The sequence below is a fragment of the Scylla paramamosain genome, unplaced genomic scaffold, assembly GCF_035594125.1.
Source record: "Scylla paramamosain isolate STU-SP2022 unplaced genomic scaffold, ASM3559412v1 Contig9, whole genome shotgun sequence".
Lineage (NCBI taxonomy): Eukaryota > Metazoa > Arthropoda > Malacostraca > Decapoda > Portunidae > Scylla > Scylla paramamosain.
Window position 1 is genome coordinate 1,170,001 of NW_026973674.1, and position 17,500 is coordinate 1,187,500.

Here is a 17,500-nt window from a genome sequence, read left to right on the forward strand (position 1 = left end):
AAGTCTTGCGCAGGGAGGCCGCGGAAGGAGTTAGCAGTTAGCAAGATCAGAAGAGATGTTAGCATGAAAATAGCAGTAGAAGACAGCTAGATATGCAACATTGCGGCGGTGAGAGAGAGGCTGAAGACAGTCAGTTAGAGGAGAGGAGTTGATGAGACGAAAAGCTTTTGATTCCACCCTGTCTAGAAGAGCAGTATGAGTGGAACCGCCCCCAGACATGTGAAGCATACTCCATACATGGACGGATAAGGCCCTTGTACAGAGTTAGCCGCTGGGGGGGTGAGAAAAACTGGCGGAGACGTCTCAGAACGCCTAACTTCATAGAAGCTGTTTTAGCTAGAGATGAGATGTGAAGTTTCCAGTTCAGATTATAAGTAAAGGAAAGACCGAGGATGTTCAGTGTAGAAGAAGGGGACAGTTGAGTGTCATTGAAGAAGAGGGGATAGTTCTCTGGAAGGTTGTGTCGAGTTGATAGATGGAGGAATTGAGTTTTTGAAGCACTGAACAATACCAAGTTTGCTCTAACCCAATCAGGAATTTTAGAAAGATCAGAAGTCAGGCGTTCTGTGGCTTCCCTGCGTGATATGTTTACCTCCTGAAGGGTTGGACGTCTATGAAAAGACGTGAAAAAGTGCAGGGTGGTATCATCAGCGTAGGAGCGGATAGGACAAGAAGTTTGGTTTAGAAGATCATTAATGAATAATAAGAAGAGAGTGGGTGACAGGACAGAACTCTGAGGAACACCACTGTTAATAGATTTAGGAGAAGAACAGTGACCGTCTACCACAGCAGCAATAGAACGGTCAGAAAGGAAACTTTAGATGAAGTTACAGAGAGAAGGATAGAAACCATAGGAGGGTAGTTTGGAAATCAAAGCTTTGTGCCAGACTCTATCGAAAGCTTTTGATATGTCCAAGGCAACAGCGAAAGTTTCACCAAAATCTCTAAAAGAGGATGACCAAGACTCAGTAAGGAAAGCCAGAAGATCACCAGTAGAGCGGCCTTGACGGAACCCATACTGGCGATCAGATAGAAGGTTGTGAATGATAGATGTTTAAGAATCTTCCTGTTGAGGAGAGACTCAAAAACTTGAGATAGGCAGGAAATTAAAGCAATAGGACGGTAGTTTGAGGGGTTAGAACGGTCACCCTTTTTAGGAACAGGTTGAATGTAGGCAAACTTTCAGCAAGAAGGAAAGGTATATGTTGACAGACAGAGCTGAAAGAGTTTGACTAGGCAAGGTGCAAGCACGGAGGCACAGTTTCGGAGAACAATAGGAGGGATCCCATCAGGTCCATGAGCCTTCCGAGGGTTTAGGCCAGTGAGGGCATGGAAAACATCATTGCGAAGAATTTTAATAGGTGGCATGAAGTAGTCAGAGGGTGGAGGAGAGGAAGGAAGAAGCCCAGAATCGTTGAAGTAGAGGAGGGAAAGAAGAAGCAAAGTTATTGGAGATATTTTTTGGCTAGATGCCAGAAATCACGAGGGGAGTTAGATCTTGAAAGGTTTTGACATTTTTTGTTAATGAAGGAGTTTTTGGCTAGTTGGAGAACAGACTTGGCATGGTTCCAGGCAGAAATATAAAGTGCATGAGATTCTGGTGATGGAAGGCTTAAGTAACCTTTGTGGGCCACCTCTCTATCATGTATAGCACGAGAACAAGCTGTGATAAACCAAGGTTTAGAAGGTTTAGGACGAGAAAAAGAGTGAGGAATATACGCCTCCATGCTAGACACTATCACATCTGTTATGCGCTCAGCACACAAAGACGGGTCTCTGACACGGAAGCAGTAGTCATTCCAATGAAAATCAGCAAAATACCTCCTCAGGTCCCAACAACTAGCAGAGGCAAAACGCCAGAGGCACCTTCGCTTAGGGGGATCCTGAGGAGGGATTGGAGTGATAGGACAAGATAAAGGTATGAGATTGTGATCGGAGGAGCCCAACGGAGAAGAAAGGGTGACAGCATAAGCAGAAGGATTAGAGGTCAGGAAAAGGTCAAGAATGTTGGGCTTATCTCCAAGACGGTCAGGAATACGAGTAGGGTGTTGCACCAATTGCTCTAGGTCATGGAGGATCGCAAAGTTGTAGGCTAGTTCACCAGGATGGTCAGTGAAGGGAGAGGAAAGCCAATGCTGGTGGTGAACATTGAAATCTCCAAGAATGGAGATCTCTGCAAAAGGGAAGAGGGTCAGAATGTACTCCACTTTGGAAGTTAAGTAGTCAAAGAATTTCTTATAGTCAGAGGAGTTAGGAGAGAGGTATACACCACAGATAAATTTAGTATGAGAGTGACTCTGTAGTTGTAGCCAGATGGAGGAAAACTCGGAAGATTCAAGAGCGTGGGCACGAGAGCAGGTTAAGTCATTGCGCACATAAACGCAGCATCCAGCTTTGGATCGAAAATGAGGATAGAGAAAGTAGGAGGAAACAGAAAAGGGGCTACTGTCAGTTGCCTCAGACACCTGAGTTTCAGTGAGGAAAAGAAGATGAGGTTTAGAAGAGGAGAGGTGATGTTCTACAGATTGAAAATTAGATCTTAGACCGCGAATGTTGCAGAAGTTAATGAAGAAAAAGTTGAGGGGGGTGTCAAGACACTTAGGGTCGTCGACGGAAAGGCAGCCCGACCTGGGGACATTTATGGTCCCCTCCCCAGATGGGGACTCCGAGGCTGGTGTAGGAGTCGCCATGATTATTTTAAAATTTTAGTGTGAAGGGTGTGTGTGTTATTAGGTGCTTGTAGTTTTGTGTAGAGGAAGAGAGTTGTCTTTAGAGGGCAGGCTGTGACTGCCCCCTTGTGTTGTGAGACACAAAGGGAAACGTTCAGTGAGGTCACAGCTGGGTTTAATGATAAGTTCACAGCACCCCCTGAACAGTGCTTTAGACCTCACTGGGAGTAATTATCGTTTCGGCAGGTGTCTACTGCCTCCTCCAATCGACTACTATTACTACTATTACTACTACTACTACTACTTCTACTATCAGTACTATTACTACTATTACTTTTACTAATACTGCTAATACTACTACATCTAATACTATTACTACTAGTTCTACTACTACTACTACTACTACTACTACTACTACTACTACTACTACTACAACTACTAGTACTATAAATACTACTATTACTACTACTACTACTACTACTACTGCTACTACTACTACTACTACTACTACTACTACTACTACTACTACTACTACTACTATTACTAATACATCTAGTAATAACAATATAAAACAATAATGTAATATTGATGATGATGGTGGTGATGATGATGGTGCTGAGGATGATGAAAGGACGGTGATGATAAGGAAGAAAGACTTTAAAGATGTTTATGATGATAATGATAACTTTAATTATAGAATAATATAACAAGGAAATCAAGGTGAAAAGTGATGATAATAATAATTTATTTTATAATTATTAATTTATGTGGTGAAAATGATGATAATAGTTAACTGTAAAAATACCATTACATCTTCTGCAACTACTTTCTCTACTACTACTACTACTACTACTACTACTACTACTACTACTACTACTACTACTACTACTACTACTTCTATTACTACTACTAATACCTCCACCCCATGTTTATTGATGTGTCAGTTAGGGGCTCCATTACTTGGAGGTACTACTACTACTACTACTACTACTACTACTACTACTACTACTACTACTACTACTACTACTACTACTACTACTACTACTAAAAATACTACTACTACTACTACTACTACTACTGCTTCTACTACTATTACTACTACTTCTACTACTGCTGCTACTAATACTACTAGTACTACTACTACTACTACAACTAAAAATATAATAAAACCTGGTCATCCAATCGCATGATGCTTTGGTATATCTATCTGTTAAACTTTGAACGAGATCGTAAGACAGTTTGCATACGTCCACCCTCCTGTCCCTCCCCACTGCCTACCTGGTCAAGCGGGGTGAGTCCAGCATTATTTTGCATGCTTGTGTCACCCCCTCGCTGCAACAGCCACTGCACACATGTCACTCTACCGCCGGCCGCAGCACGGTGCATGGGTGTGTTGCCATCACTGTTCCTGACGGTGAGGGGCCAGCCAGCATCTACCAGCTGCTCCAGTACCTCCACGTGGCCACGATAACTGGCGGCGTGCACCGGGGTGTGTGCCTCGAGGTGTGCGGGAGTGGGAGGAGTGACGGGCAAAAGGGCCGCTACACACTGCTGGTGGCCCTCCATTGCAGCGTAGTGTAGGGCTGTCCTTCCTGTGTGTGTTCGTGTGTGTGTGTGAGTGTGTGAGAGAGAGGAGATAAGACTATATTGATATTACTCTTTTTATTATTATTATTGATGTTATTATTATAACTATTATTATTATTATTACTATTATCATTATTATTATTATTATTATTATTATTATTATTATTATTATTATTATTATTATTATTATTATTATTATTATTTTTATTAATATCATTATTATTATTATTATTAGGAAGAAGAAGAGGCATAGGAAAAGGACGAGGAGGATAATTAAGGTAAAATGGAATTGGAGTAGGAGGAGGAGAAGGAAGAGGAGAGTAAGAGGAGAATTAGGATCAAAAAGAGGTAGAGATGGAGGAGGAAGAAGAGGATGAGGAAAAGGAGGAGGAAGTGGAGGAGTGAAACGAGAAGTAATTGCAAAATTTTCTTTTCTTCCCTTCCTTCTTCTTTCTTCTTCTTCTTCTTCTTCTTCTTCTTCTTCTTCTGTATTATACTAGTATAAGTAGTAGTAGTAGTAGTAGTAGTAGTAGTAGTAGTAGTAGTAGTAGTAGTAGTAGTAGTAGTAGTAGTAGTAGTAATAGCAGTAGTAGTAGTATCAGCAGTAGTAGAAGCATTAGTTGTAGTAGTAGTAGCAGTAGTAGTAGTATTAGTAGTAGTAGGAATAGAAGTAGTAGTAGGAGTAGTAATATAAGAAGTAAGAAGAGTAGTAGCAGTAGTAGTTGTTGTAATATTAGTAACATTAGAAGTAGCAGTTGTAGAAATAGTAGAAAAAAATCACATCTATATCTACAATTACCACTACCACCACCATCACCACCACCACCACCACCAGCATAGCCTCACCTTCACTATCTATGGCCAGAGGGTTACCACGGAGATCCAGCAGCGCCTTCACTGTATGGGCGTGGCCATTGAGAGCAGCCATCATCAGCGGTGTTATGTCAATTGTGCCTCCACCTTCTATGCTTAACCCCGCCTGCAGTAAGTAAGACAGCAGGTGCTCGTGGCCCTTGCTGGCAGCCAGAGTCAGCAGACTACATGACTCCTTATCATTAATTGGGAGAGTGATCTCGGGCCGGGCACCCCTGTCAAATGCTGACCTCACCCCTGCCTCGTCTCCTTCCATTACAGCAGTGACCAGCTCCTGTGTGTGTGTATGAGTGTGTGTGTGTGTGTGTGTGTGTGTGTGTGTGTGTGTGTGTGTGTGTGAAGGAAAATAATAATAATAATAATAAAAGTAATAGTAATAATATTCATAATAATAATAATAATAACAATAATAATAATAATAATAATAATAATAATAATAATAATAATAATAATAATAATAATGATAGTAATAATAATAATAATAACACTAATAATAATAATAATAATAACAATAACAATAACAATAATAAATATAATAATATTAAAATAAGATAATAAGATTAGATGACATCAGCGATAATAATCAAAATATGAACAAAACAACAACAAAAAAGAAAATTATTTGAAAAATGAAAATAAATATTATATCAAAGAAAAAGTGTGTAAAGATAATAGATGTAATAATAATAATTAGCAATATCATCACTATCAGGTTCATTATCGTAAAACCACTTAATTGTAACAGAAAAAAAAATATGTCGGATGTCACAATTATCTATTTATAATAATAATAATTATAATTATAATTATTCAGATAATAATGAAAATAAAATAAATTATCATAATTATAATAGTAGTGATGATGAAATTAGTAAGGAAAGGGAAAAGTACCTGATAATTATAAAAAAAAAAAAATCAAAATAATGTGATAATAATAGTAATGAAAAATAATGATAATAATAATGATAATAATAAATAATTATAATAATAAATAATGAGAATAATAATAACAATAATAATATTAATAATAATAATAATAATAATAATAATAATAATAATAATAATAATAATAATAATAATAATAATAATAATAATAATAATAATAATAATAATAATATATTAATAACAATAAAGATAGGGTAATAAGATAGTACAGGTGTAAAAGGATGATAATGATCAAAATAAAATAAACTGCAAAATAATAATGATTAAAATGATTATTATTATTTTTATTATTTATTATTATCATTTATTATTGTTATTATTATTATTATTATTATTATTATTATTATTATTATTATTATTATTATTATTATTATTATTATTATTATTATTATTATCATTATTATTATTATCATTATTATTATTATTATTTTTATTATTATTATTATTATTATTATTATTATTATTATTATTATTATTATTATACTTAAAGTTGTTGTTGATATTCTCGTTTTTGTTGTTGTTGTTGTTGTTGCTATTATTTTTTTTATTTTATTTCATTATTGTCATTGTCATTCAATAATATAATGATGTAAGTCGTAGCATTTATTAGTTGGCTGTTCCGTTGGTTAGGGAATGTTGGATTGATAAAAGATATATTAGAGAAGAATTAAGTAATAAACAGATGGGCTTCGCTTAAAATCTTAGTCAGTCTAGATTATAAAGGTTTCCTTGTTTAAAGCAAAGTATGCAGACTAAAGTCAAACTCCGTATTTTATCTATTATTCTTAAAAAAATAAATAAATAAATAAAATATTGTCAGTACATGCAGCAAATGTAGCGAAAGAGAAGACGAAGGTAATGAGAGTTATGCAAATGGACATTCTTTATTCGTTAGTACATTTATTACTTAAAAGGAAATAAAGAAGGCCGGTGACTGGTGAGGCCTTACAAGATGCTAAGTACAGTCAAGTACCTAATTGTGCCAAAATTGTATGGTCTTTCAGTTTTCAAGAAAGAGAAAAAGAAAATTCGTAATTAAAACAATACTAGGAAAAAAAAAACCTGTTAATGATAATGATAAATATGAAAAAAAAAATACCTACTACTACAATTACTACTACAACTACAACTACTTTTCCCACTACTACCAACACTACTACTACAACTACTAGCAACAATACTACTACAACTACTGCTACTATTACAACTACTACTACTACAACTACATCTAATACTGCTACTACTACTACAACTACTACTACTACTATTACTACTACTACTACTACTACTAATACTAATACTACTACAACTACAACTACTTAAACTATTATTACTACTACCACTACTACTAGAATTATTGCTATTATTGCTACTACAACTACCACTACTTCTATAAATACTGCTTCTACTACACCTACTACTACAATTAAACTACTACTACTACTACTACTACTACTACTATTATTACTAAAACTACTTCTAATGTTACTATTACTACTACTATTACTGCTAATACTGCTACTACTACTAAAACAACTTCTACTATTTCTACTATTAATACTATTACTATTACTACTACTGCTACTACTACTACATCTACTACTATTATTACTACTTTTACTACTACTACTACTACTACTACTACTACTACTACTAATACCTCCACCCCATGTTTATTGATGTGTCAGTTACGGGCTCCATTACTTGGAGGTCATTAGCCCCAGCTCCCGCTAATGACTGTGGCATCCAACCATATCTAATACTCTGTAATATAAACATTAGTTGTTAACTATAAATTCATTCTACCTCTACTCTATCTACTCTTATGCCACTCTCCACCACTGTAGCCTCGCAGTCGAGGCCTCCTAAGTCTGCAGGTATGGGAGTGGAATGCCTTGTCCCCCTGAGACACAGGAGGGCAGATCTGAGGAGGGAGAATGAGAGGCGGCACCTCATCCATGCGACGACATGGCTCCTTGGCTGGTGCTTCTTTTCTGCCATTAGGTCGGCTAGTCTTGAGTAGAAGCACTGAGCCTTGGAGCCCATCCCGCCAGATGTGGTGAAGACCAGAGGTGTGAAGCTGCCCTGGTCAACGTGTTGGATTCTCTCCCCATACGCTCGGATCTTCTCCTGCTCATTCTTGCGGTGGGCGGCCTCCAGGGAGAGTTCGTGGTGACAGGCGGCCATCGGGTCAAAGATCCGTATGTCCATGAATGCTTTCTGTCCCCTTGTCCAGAACCCTCGTGCACTGACGTCGACTCGAGCCTCGTTGGTGGTGTTGGCTGTTCTGTAGCGCAGGTGCTCGCCGTCTAGCGGCAGGAGGGTCGGTTCAGTGGAGACATCGTGGCACACCTCCCTGAGCATGCTGGCGGTCAGATCTCTCACCTCATCGTGCCTGATACATACGAATCCCCCCTTTTTGCACGTCATGGTGTGGTTGACGTCATTGGGGGAGCCACACACACAAGTACTGGGGAGTCCTTCCATCGGCCAGCCGTACCTCAGAGCAATGGCGTCGACAAATTCTTGTTTGTTGAGGCTGAAGCCCTTCGCTCTGATGGGCAGTGACGTTAGCCAGTTAGAGGCTCCCGTTTCCTGTGCAGTGAGGATTTTTCTCACTGTGGTTGCAGGCAGGATGTTTATCAGGTCTTCGAGACAGTTTCGTTGATGTTGTTGCCTATCTCTAGATATAATTCGTCCTTGCTCAGTGACTGCACTTTGGGCTATTTCACCATGTGCGTCCTGAGCAATGATCTTCTCTGTGAGGGACCTGGTGAGCTTGAGGGAGTTGAGGTTCTCCACAGTCGCCAACTTCTCAGGGGAGGTGATTCCCATCCCGCCCAGTCTTGGTGGAAGTTCGAGCAGCGCCCTTTCCCCATCTCCGATGGTGTGGTATCTCAGTAACGCTGGGAGGAAGGTGTTCCTTATCGAGACCTCCAGTGGTGCAAGGAGAGGGCTGATGCCTGGGATGGTGCGCATGGCGAATCTCCATCGATGCTGCAAGCCGTGGGTGTAGGCAGAGTAGGCTGCATGAGGCTCAGTCCTGGCCATGTCAGACAGGACTTCCACCTCATGTATCCACTCCTTCACCTTTTCTCCTATGTACTCCTTCTTGAACTCCTCTGTTCCGATGACAGCACCCAGATGCCGTTGTCCATCCTTTGTTATTATAACTCCACTGCCACTGAAGCTATCCACTGCACTGTCATAGTGTTCAGGCTTTACAATAAGGACGGACTTAGCGGCATTGGGTGTGTACCCTATGATGGGACCATTGTCGTTCACTAAGCCCCACCATTTTTTCAAGTCTGTTATTTTGCCGGCCCCTGACAGGTCATCCGCGTACGCCACTTGCTTCACACTCGTTTTCTCATATGAGATAACTTGTTGCAGCACTGAAAGTCCGAGGGCGTACATCGCCATGGCCACTGGGTCACCTTGTGTTGTCCCTTCCATGGACTTTAACACCTTAACACTATTACCACTATTACTACATATGTACAAATCCGAGGGGTCACTATATGTGTTTTCTACATATTGTGCCAGAGAGGGACATTTTACTCGAATGTTGTGAAGCATTGTTTTTCTGTTAATAGTGTTGAAAGCGTTTTTGGCGTCCACTAATAACACCGCTTCACAATTGTCTTCACTGAACATTTCCCTCATAGCGTGGATGGCGGCTTCCCCTCCTGCCTGCTGTCCTGCACATACTTGCAGGTTCCCCGCTGCCCTCCTTACGTCGTCCTTGACCACCGTCATGACGCATTTACCCACGATGCGTCTTATCACCTCGCCGATGCCAATTGGTCTGCATCCCGGCTTTTTGTCCAGCGGAATTAATCGGCATGCTGTGAGAGCCTCGACGTGGTGACAATTTGTGGTGGCAAGCTTCCTCGCCAGTGCTGCCAGGGCGCCGCATAGGTCGTTAGCGGCGCTGCCATAGAGTGCGCCGCTCAACAGGCGACGCCACCCTCTAGCGTCTAGTCCTGAGGGACCAGCACTGCCGTGTGTCTGGAGAGACTTCTTCCAGATCATCTCTCCAGTTATCACCTCGTGGATGACATCATTGGGCTTGCGGAAAGGCCCCTGCATCCTGAGGCCCTCCTCGTCACTGGGGGGAGGATGTTTTTCCTTCAGCAGGTGGATGGTTTCCCTGGTGAGGGGCAACACTCCACCTGACTGCTGTTCATTAAGTGCCCGCAGAGCCCTGGACACCTGTCCTTGCCGCATATTGCCAGCGAAATTACGGGCTTTGTCTTCCTGGCCTTGTTGGTTTCCTGATGGTCTTGGCAGCCTCTTCTGGATGGCTCGGGCTTCCTCCAGGAGCTCATCCAGTTGGTTGTTCTGCCATAGACCCACTCTTCTTGCGACGGCTTTCACGTTTTCCGCCACCTTCGCATTTCTATGTGTCTTTTGAAAGAAGAGTTTTGGCAGTGTGAAGAATAATTTCATCGCATACGGTGCGAGGGGTGACTCTTGTAAGTAATTGTTGAGGAGGATGACCATCTCTTGTACAATTTTGTTGGTGGCTGCACACTTTGGTGGATCGAACAGATGACATGTCGACCACCCAACTAATTCTGTGTAAGTGTTGTTCACCCACATGGTTGTTTCTTCTTCTGTTAGTCCTTTCCAGACTAAGTTTCTCCTCCCGTTTGTATGTCTCGCGGCGTACGCATTGTGTTGCGGTAGCGATGGGGCGTGTTGTGACGGTGTTGATGGCAGGGCAGCCTCCCCTCCCATCTCTGTCTCCATCGTTCGCTCTTGTTCCTCATCCTGCTGGGATTCCTGGCTGTCCCCTGGCTCCTCCTCCCTCTCACTGCCCTGGTGGTCACGTCCCAGGGGGTTTTGGCATCCATCTCCCTTTCTACAATTTATACACTTTTTGTTTTGTCTCACACATTGACAATTAACACATCTGTGTTCCTCTTTTGTACACTGACAACATCTTCTTTGTGCAGGTGGGTTAGACATTGTATTAAAAACATGACATTATTGTCACACATTGACAATTAACACATCAGTGTTCCTCTTATGTACACTGACAACATCTTCTTTGTGCAGGTGGGTTAGACATTGTATTAATAACATGACATTATTAGAGAGAGAGAGAGAGAGAGAGAGAGAGAGAGAGAGAGAGAGAGAGAGAGAGAGAGAGAGAGAGAGAGAGAGAGAGAGAGAGAGAGAGAGAGAGAGAGAGAGAGAGAGAGAGAGAGAGAGAGAGAGAGAGAGAAGTGAAGGAGGGAGGGGAGGGGAAGAGGTAGGAGGGAGGAGGGAGAGAGAAGGGAAGTAGGGGGAGAGGGAGGGTAAAGGGAGGGGTAGGAGGGAAGGGGAATAGGGGAAGGGAAAGTGACAACAGAGAGAGAGAGAGAGAGAGAAAGAAAGAGAGAAAGAGAGAGAGAGAGAGAGAGAGAGAGAGAGAGAGAGAGAGAGAGAGAGAGAGAGAGAGAGAGAGAGAGAGAAGTGAAGGAGGGAAGGAGGAAGGGTAGGGGAAGAGGTAGGAGGGAGGAGGGAGAGAGAAGGGAAGCCGGGGGAGAGGGAGGGGTAGGAGGGAGGGGAAATAGGGGAAGGGAAACTGACAAAGTGACAACAGAGAGAGAGAGAGAGAGAGAGAGAGAGAGAGAGAGAGAGAGAGAGAGAGAGAGAGAGAGAGAGAGAGAGAGAGAGAGAGAAGTGTGAGGGAGGGGGGCGAGAGAGATAGGGAGAGAGAAGGGAAGGAAGGAGGGAGGGATGGTAGAGGGAGAGGTAGGAGGGAGGAGGAGTAGGGGAGGGGGAGTAGGGGAGGGGGAGGCGACAACAGAGAGAGAGACTTAGATATGTATTACAGGCACTTTACTCAGTATTCCCTACAATGTTTAGCGGCAGTAGTAATGGCAACAGCAGTCTAAGGAGTACCGTTACAACAGTTAAAGAGTGATAGTATATTACTACTGAAAATTTAATGAAGATCTGTAATTTTGGGTACTCACGTGGTGTGCATGGCTCCAATAAAATTAAACAGAAAGATTTATACCTAGTATTATAACAGAGATATCAGTCTATAATATATAGTAAGATTTATATAGAAATATATGGAGTAGGTGGCACCTGTATCCCCGACGGAGAGTGGATGGGCAGCCGCGCGGGCTGCTCGGAGTTTGCCCTACGCGATTTATCACCTGATAACCCTTCCGACCTAGTTCGACCCTTTCAACGGTCGCTCCGTGACACTCACAACATCCACTGATTTCAGAATATGATAAATCAATATTTTTCACGTGATTTATACGAGTATTGACACTGATATTACACTGGGCCCACCCTCTCCACTTCACTCATCTCTGTGTCTTTTGTCACAAAATTTCACAAAATTTTAACCTTAAAAATACACCTTAATCACGGAGCCACACACCCACACGTCTTACCCCTACCAAGCCTACTACATGGCGTGTTGGCCAAGAATTAAATGAGGTGAAGTAAAATTTTCTTGTTTTTATCATTACATCTTGGCTAATTGACTATAACCTTTGTTGTTTATAGGTTAGAGAGGGTAACAAACATCCTTCGTGGTCAATAAATTTCAGGGTAGTTTATCCTGTGTCAGGTGCTAAAAGGGTTGTTAAAAAGACTTTGCTTACTTATAAGTTGTTCTATTTCATAAAAGATTTTTATTCCTCACATTCTCTCTCTCTCTCTCTCTCTCTCTCTCTCTCTCTCTCTCTCTCTCTCTCTTATAACTATAATAAGAAAATTACTACTACTACTATTACTACTACTACTGCTACTACTACTACTAATAATAATAATAGTAATAATAATAATAATAATAATAATAATAATAATAATAATAATAATAATAATAATAATAATAATAATAATAATAATAATAATAAGAAGAAGAAGAAGAAGAAAAAGAAGAAGAAGAAGAAGAAAAAGAAGAAGAAGAAAAAAGAAGAAAAAAAAAGAAGAGAAAGCAGAAGAAAAAGGAAATTTGTAAACAAAACAACAATACTAGGAAAAAAAACCTGTTAATGATAATGATAAATAAGAAAAAAATACCTACTACTACAATTACTACTACAACTACTACTACTACTCTTACTAGTAGCACCACTACTACTACAACTACTAGCAACAATACTACTACAAGTACTGCTATTACTACAACTCTTACTTTTTTTTTTTTTATGTAGGAAGGCCACTGGCCAAGGGCAACAAAAATCTAATAAAAAAAAATGCCCACTGAAATGCCAGTCCCATAAAAGGGCCAAAGCAGTGGTCAAAAATTGGTGGATAAGTGTCTTGAAACCTCCCTCTTGAAGGAATTCAAGTCATAGGAAGGTGGAAAAACAGAAGCAGGCAGGGAGTTCCAGAGTTTACCAGAGAAAGGGATGAATGATTGAGAATACTGGTTAACTCTTGCGTTAGAGAGGTGGACAGAATAGGGGTGAGAGAAAGAAGAAAGTCTTGTGCAGCGAGGCCGCGGAAGGAGGGGAGGCATGCAGTTAGCAAGATCAGAAGAGCAGTTAGCATGAAAATAGCGGTAAAAGACAGCTAGATATGCAACATTGCGGCGGTGAGAGAGAGGCTGAAGACAGTCAGTTAGAGGAGAGGAGTTGATGAGACGAAAGGCTTTTGATTCCACCCTGTCTAGAAGAGCAGTATGAGTGGAACCCCCCCAGACATGTGAAGCATACTCCATACATGGACGGATAAGGCCCTTGTACAGAGTTAGCAGCTGGGGGGGTGAGAAAAACTGGCAGAGACGTCTCAGAACACCTAACTTCATAGAAGCTGTTTTAGCTAAAGATGAGATGTGAAGTTTCCAGTTCAGATTATAAGTAAAGGACAGACCGAGGATGTTCAGTGTAGAAGAGGGGGACAGTTGAGTGTCATTGAAGAAGAGGGGATAGTTGTCTGGAAGGTTGTGTCGAGTTGATAGATGGAGGAATTGAGTTTTTGAGGCATTGAACAATACCAAGTTTTCTCTGCCCCAATCAGAAATTTTAGAAAGATCAGAAGTCAGGCGTTCTGTGGCTTCCCTGCGTGATATGTTTACCTCCTGAAGGGTTGGACGTCTATGAAAAGACGTGGAAAAGTGCAGGGTGGTATCATCAGCGTAGGAGTGGATAGGACAAGAAGTTTGGTTTAGAAGATCATTAATGAATAATAAGAAGAGAGTGGGTGACAGGACAGAACCCTGAGGAACACCACTGTTAATAGATTTAGGAGAAGAACAGTGACCGTCTACCACAGCAGCAATAGAACGGTCAGAAAGGAAACTTGAGATGAAGTTACAGAGAGAAGGATAGAAACCATAGGAGGGTAGTTTGGAAATCAAAGCTTTGTGCCAGACTCTATCAAAAGCTTTTGATATGTCCAAGGCAACAGCAAAAGTTTCACCAAAATCTCTAAAAGAGGATGACCAAGACTCAGTAAGGAAAGCCAGAAGATCACCAGTAGAGCGGCCTTGACGGAACCCATACTGGCGATCAGATAGAAGGTTGTGAAGTGATAGATGTTTAAGAATATTCCTGTTGAGGATTGATTCAAAAACTTTAGATAGGCAGGAAATTAAAGCAATAGGACGGTAGTTTGAGGGATTAGAACGGTCACCCTTTTTAGGAACAGGTTGAATGTAGGCAAACTTCCAGCAAGAAGGAAAGGTAGATGTTGACAGACAGAGCTGAAAGAGTTTGACTAGGCAAGATGCAGGCATGGAGGCACAGTTTCGGAGAACTATAGGAGGGACCCCATCAGGTCCATAAGCCTTCCGAGGGTTTAGGCCAGCGAGGGCATGGAAAACATCATTGCGAAGAATTTTAATAGATGCCATGAAGTAGTCAGAGGGTGGAGGAGAGGGAGGAACAAGCCCAGAATCGTCCAAGGTAGGGTTTTTAGCAAAGGTTTGAGCAAAGAGTTCAGCTTTAGAAATAGATGTGATAGCAGTGGTGCCATCTGGTTGAAATAGAGGAGGGAAAGATGAAGAAGCAAAGTTATTGGAGATATTTTTGGCTAGATGCCAGAAATCACGAGGGGAGTTAGATTTTGAAAGGTTTTGACATTTTTCTGTTTCTACTACAACCTCTGCTAATACTACTACTACTACTACTACTACTACCACCACCACTACTACAACTGCTATTTCTTATACCACTATTACTACAACTACTTAAACTACTATAACTACTACCACTACTAGAAGAATTACTGCTACTACTACTACTACTACTACCACCACTACTTCTATAACTACTACTTCTACTACAACTGCTACTACACTTAAACTATCATTACTACTACTACTACTACTACTACTACTACTACTACTACTACTACTATTACTACTACTACTACTACTACTACCACTACTACTACTACTATAACTACTACTACTATTATTACTAAAATTACTTCTACTCTTAATATTACTATTACTATTACTACTAATACTGTTACTAGTACTAAAACTACTTCTACTAGTACTACTATTAATACTATTACCATTACTACTACTGCTATTACTACTACATCTATTACTATTATTACTGATTCCACTACTACTACTACTACTATTTCTACTACTACTACTACTACTACTACTACTACTACTACTACTACTACTACTACTACTACTACTACTATTACTACTACTACTACTACTACTTCTACTACTACTGCTACTATTACTACTATTACTACTTCTACTACTTATATTATTAGTACTATTACTACTATTACTTTTACTTCTACTGCTAATTCTACTATATTTAATACTATTATTACTATTTCTACTACTACTACTACTACTACTACTACTACTACTACTACTACTACTACTACTACTACTACTACTATTACAAATACTAGTACAAATACTATTACTACTACTACTACTACTACTACTACTACTACTACTACTGCTACTACTATTATTACTACTACTACTACTACTAATACAACTAGTAATAACAATATAAAACAATAATGGAATAGTGATGATGATGATGGTTGTGATGATGGTGCTGATGATGATGAAAGAATGGTGATGATAAGGAAGTGTAGAGTGTGGATCGGTACAGAAACTTCCAGACAGGTGTGTGAGTTTATTTGTGGGCGCTGTTCACAGGCGCAGTTAGATTCCCCAGACACGGTCACAGCAAGTATACAACAGAGGCCCAAACTCCAGGTAGTGCTTAAATCACAATAAAGGAAAACCATTGCAGGAGTGAGTGTGTGGTGTTTTAGGTACGCGTCCAGTCAACCGAATGACCGAGACCGTGGCAGTACCCAAAGAGGTGTAAACCGCATTACTGGAACCTACCTCGAACTTCTAATGGTGTATCTAAGTACTCCTACAATACTCCCCCCTCAAGAACGGACTTCACCTGGTAATATAAATAGTGAGGGTGTTGATTGAAATACACTGTCCTCCCTGAACGAGTTGTACGAGGGAAGTTAGGTATGGTTTGGCGAGGAAGATCAGACTGGAAATGAGCAGAAGGGGAAGGTGTAGAAGCAGAGATATCAGGCAAAGGAGATGAATTAGAGTCTAAGGTAGACGTAGTCAGGTCATTTCTATCATTAGATGGTGCTTGTCTGGTGATTGCTATATAAGCTGGCTTCAAACGGTCAATAGATACAGACGTGTCACCCTGAGGTAGTCTGAGGATGAAATATTTCGGGTCACGTTGTATTACTTCATAAGGTCCCGAATAAGGAGCTTCTAAACTTTTGCGAACTCTGTCAATCCGCACCCAGACCTTTGAACATGAAAACAGAACGTTAAACTTTAAAAATGTTTATGATGATAATGATAACTATAATTATAGAATAATATAACACGGAAATCAAGGTGAAAAGTGATGATAATAATAATAATTTATTTCATAATTATTAAATCATGTGGTGAAAACGATGATAATAGTTAACTGTAAAAATACCATTACTTCTACTGCAACTACTTCTACTACTACTACTACTACTACTACTTTTACTACTACTACTACTACTACTACTTTTACTGCTTCTACTACTACTTCTACCATTGCTAGTAGTACTTGTACTACTATTACTACTACTACTACTACTACTACTACTAGTACTACTACTACTACTACTATTACTACTACTTCTACTACTGCTACTACTACTACTAGTAGTACTACTACTACTACTACTACTACAACTAAAAATAAAATAAACCTGGTCATCCAATCGCATGATGCTTTGGTATCTCTATCTGTTAAACTTTGAACCAGATCGTAAGACAGTTTGCATACGTCCACTTTCCTGCCCCTCCCCACTGCTTACCTGGTCAAGCGGGGTGAGTCCAGCATTATTTTTCATGCTTGTGTCACCCCCTCGCTGCACCAGCCACTGCACACATGTCACTCTATCCTCGGCCGCAGCAAGGTGCATGGGTGTGTTGCCATCACTGTCCCTGG

At 40.4% G+C, this 17,500-nt stretch overlaps 1 protein-coding gene across 5 annotated transcripts in view; it reads right to left on the minus strand.

Moving 5' to 3' along the window:
• Positions 1–17,500, minus strand: part of LOC135096947 (serine/threonine-protein phosphatase 6 regulatory ankyrin repeat subunit B-like) — a 104,311-nt gene that overhangs the window by 39,200 nt on the left and 47,611 nt on the right. For 4 of the 5 annotated variants that reach the window (XM_063998715.1, XM_063998717.1, XM_063998716.1 and 1 more), the window contains 3 exons: positions 17,367–17,500; positions 5,103–5,403; positions 3,948–4,261 (listed from right to left, as the gene is read on the minus strand). The exon at positions 17,367–17,500 is cut by the window's right edge and continues 180 nt beyond it. In XM_063998715.1, the coding sequence (XP_063854785.1) occupies positions 3,948–4,261; positions 5,103–5,403; positions 17,367–17,500 (749 nt within the window). The remainder of the gene's footprint in view (positions 1–3,947; positions 4,262–5,102; positions 5,404–17,366) is intronic. The other variant, XM_063998719.1, reaches the window with a different exon arrangement.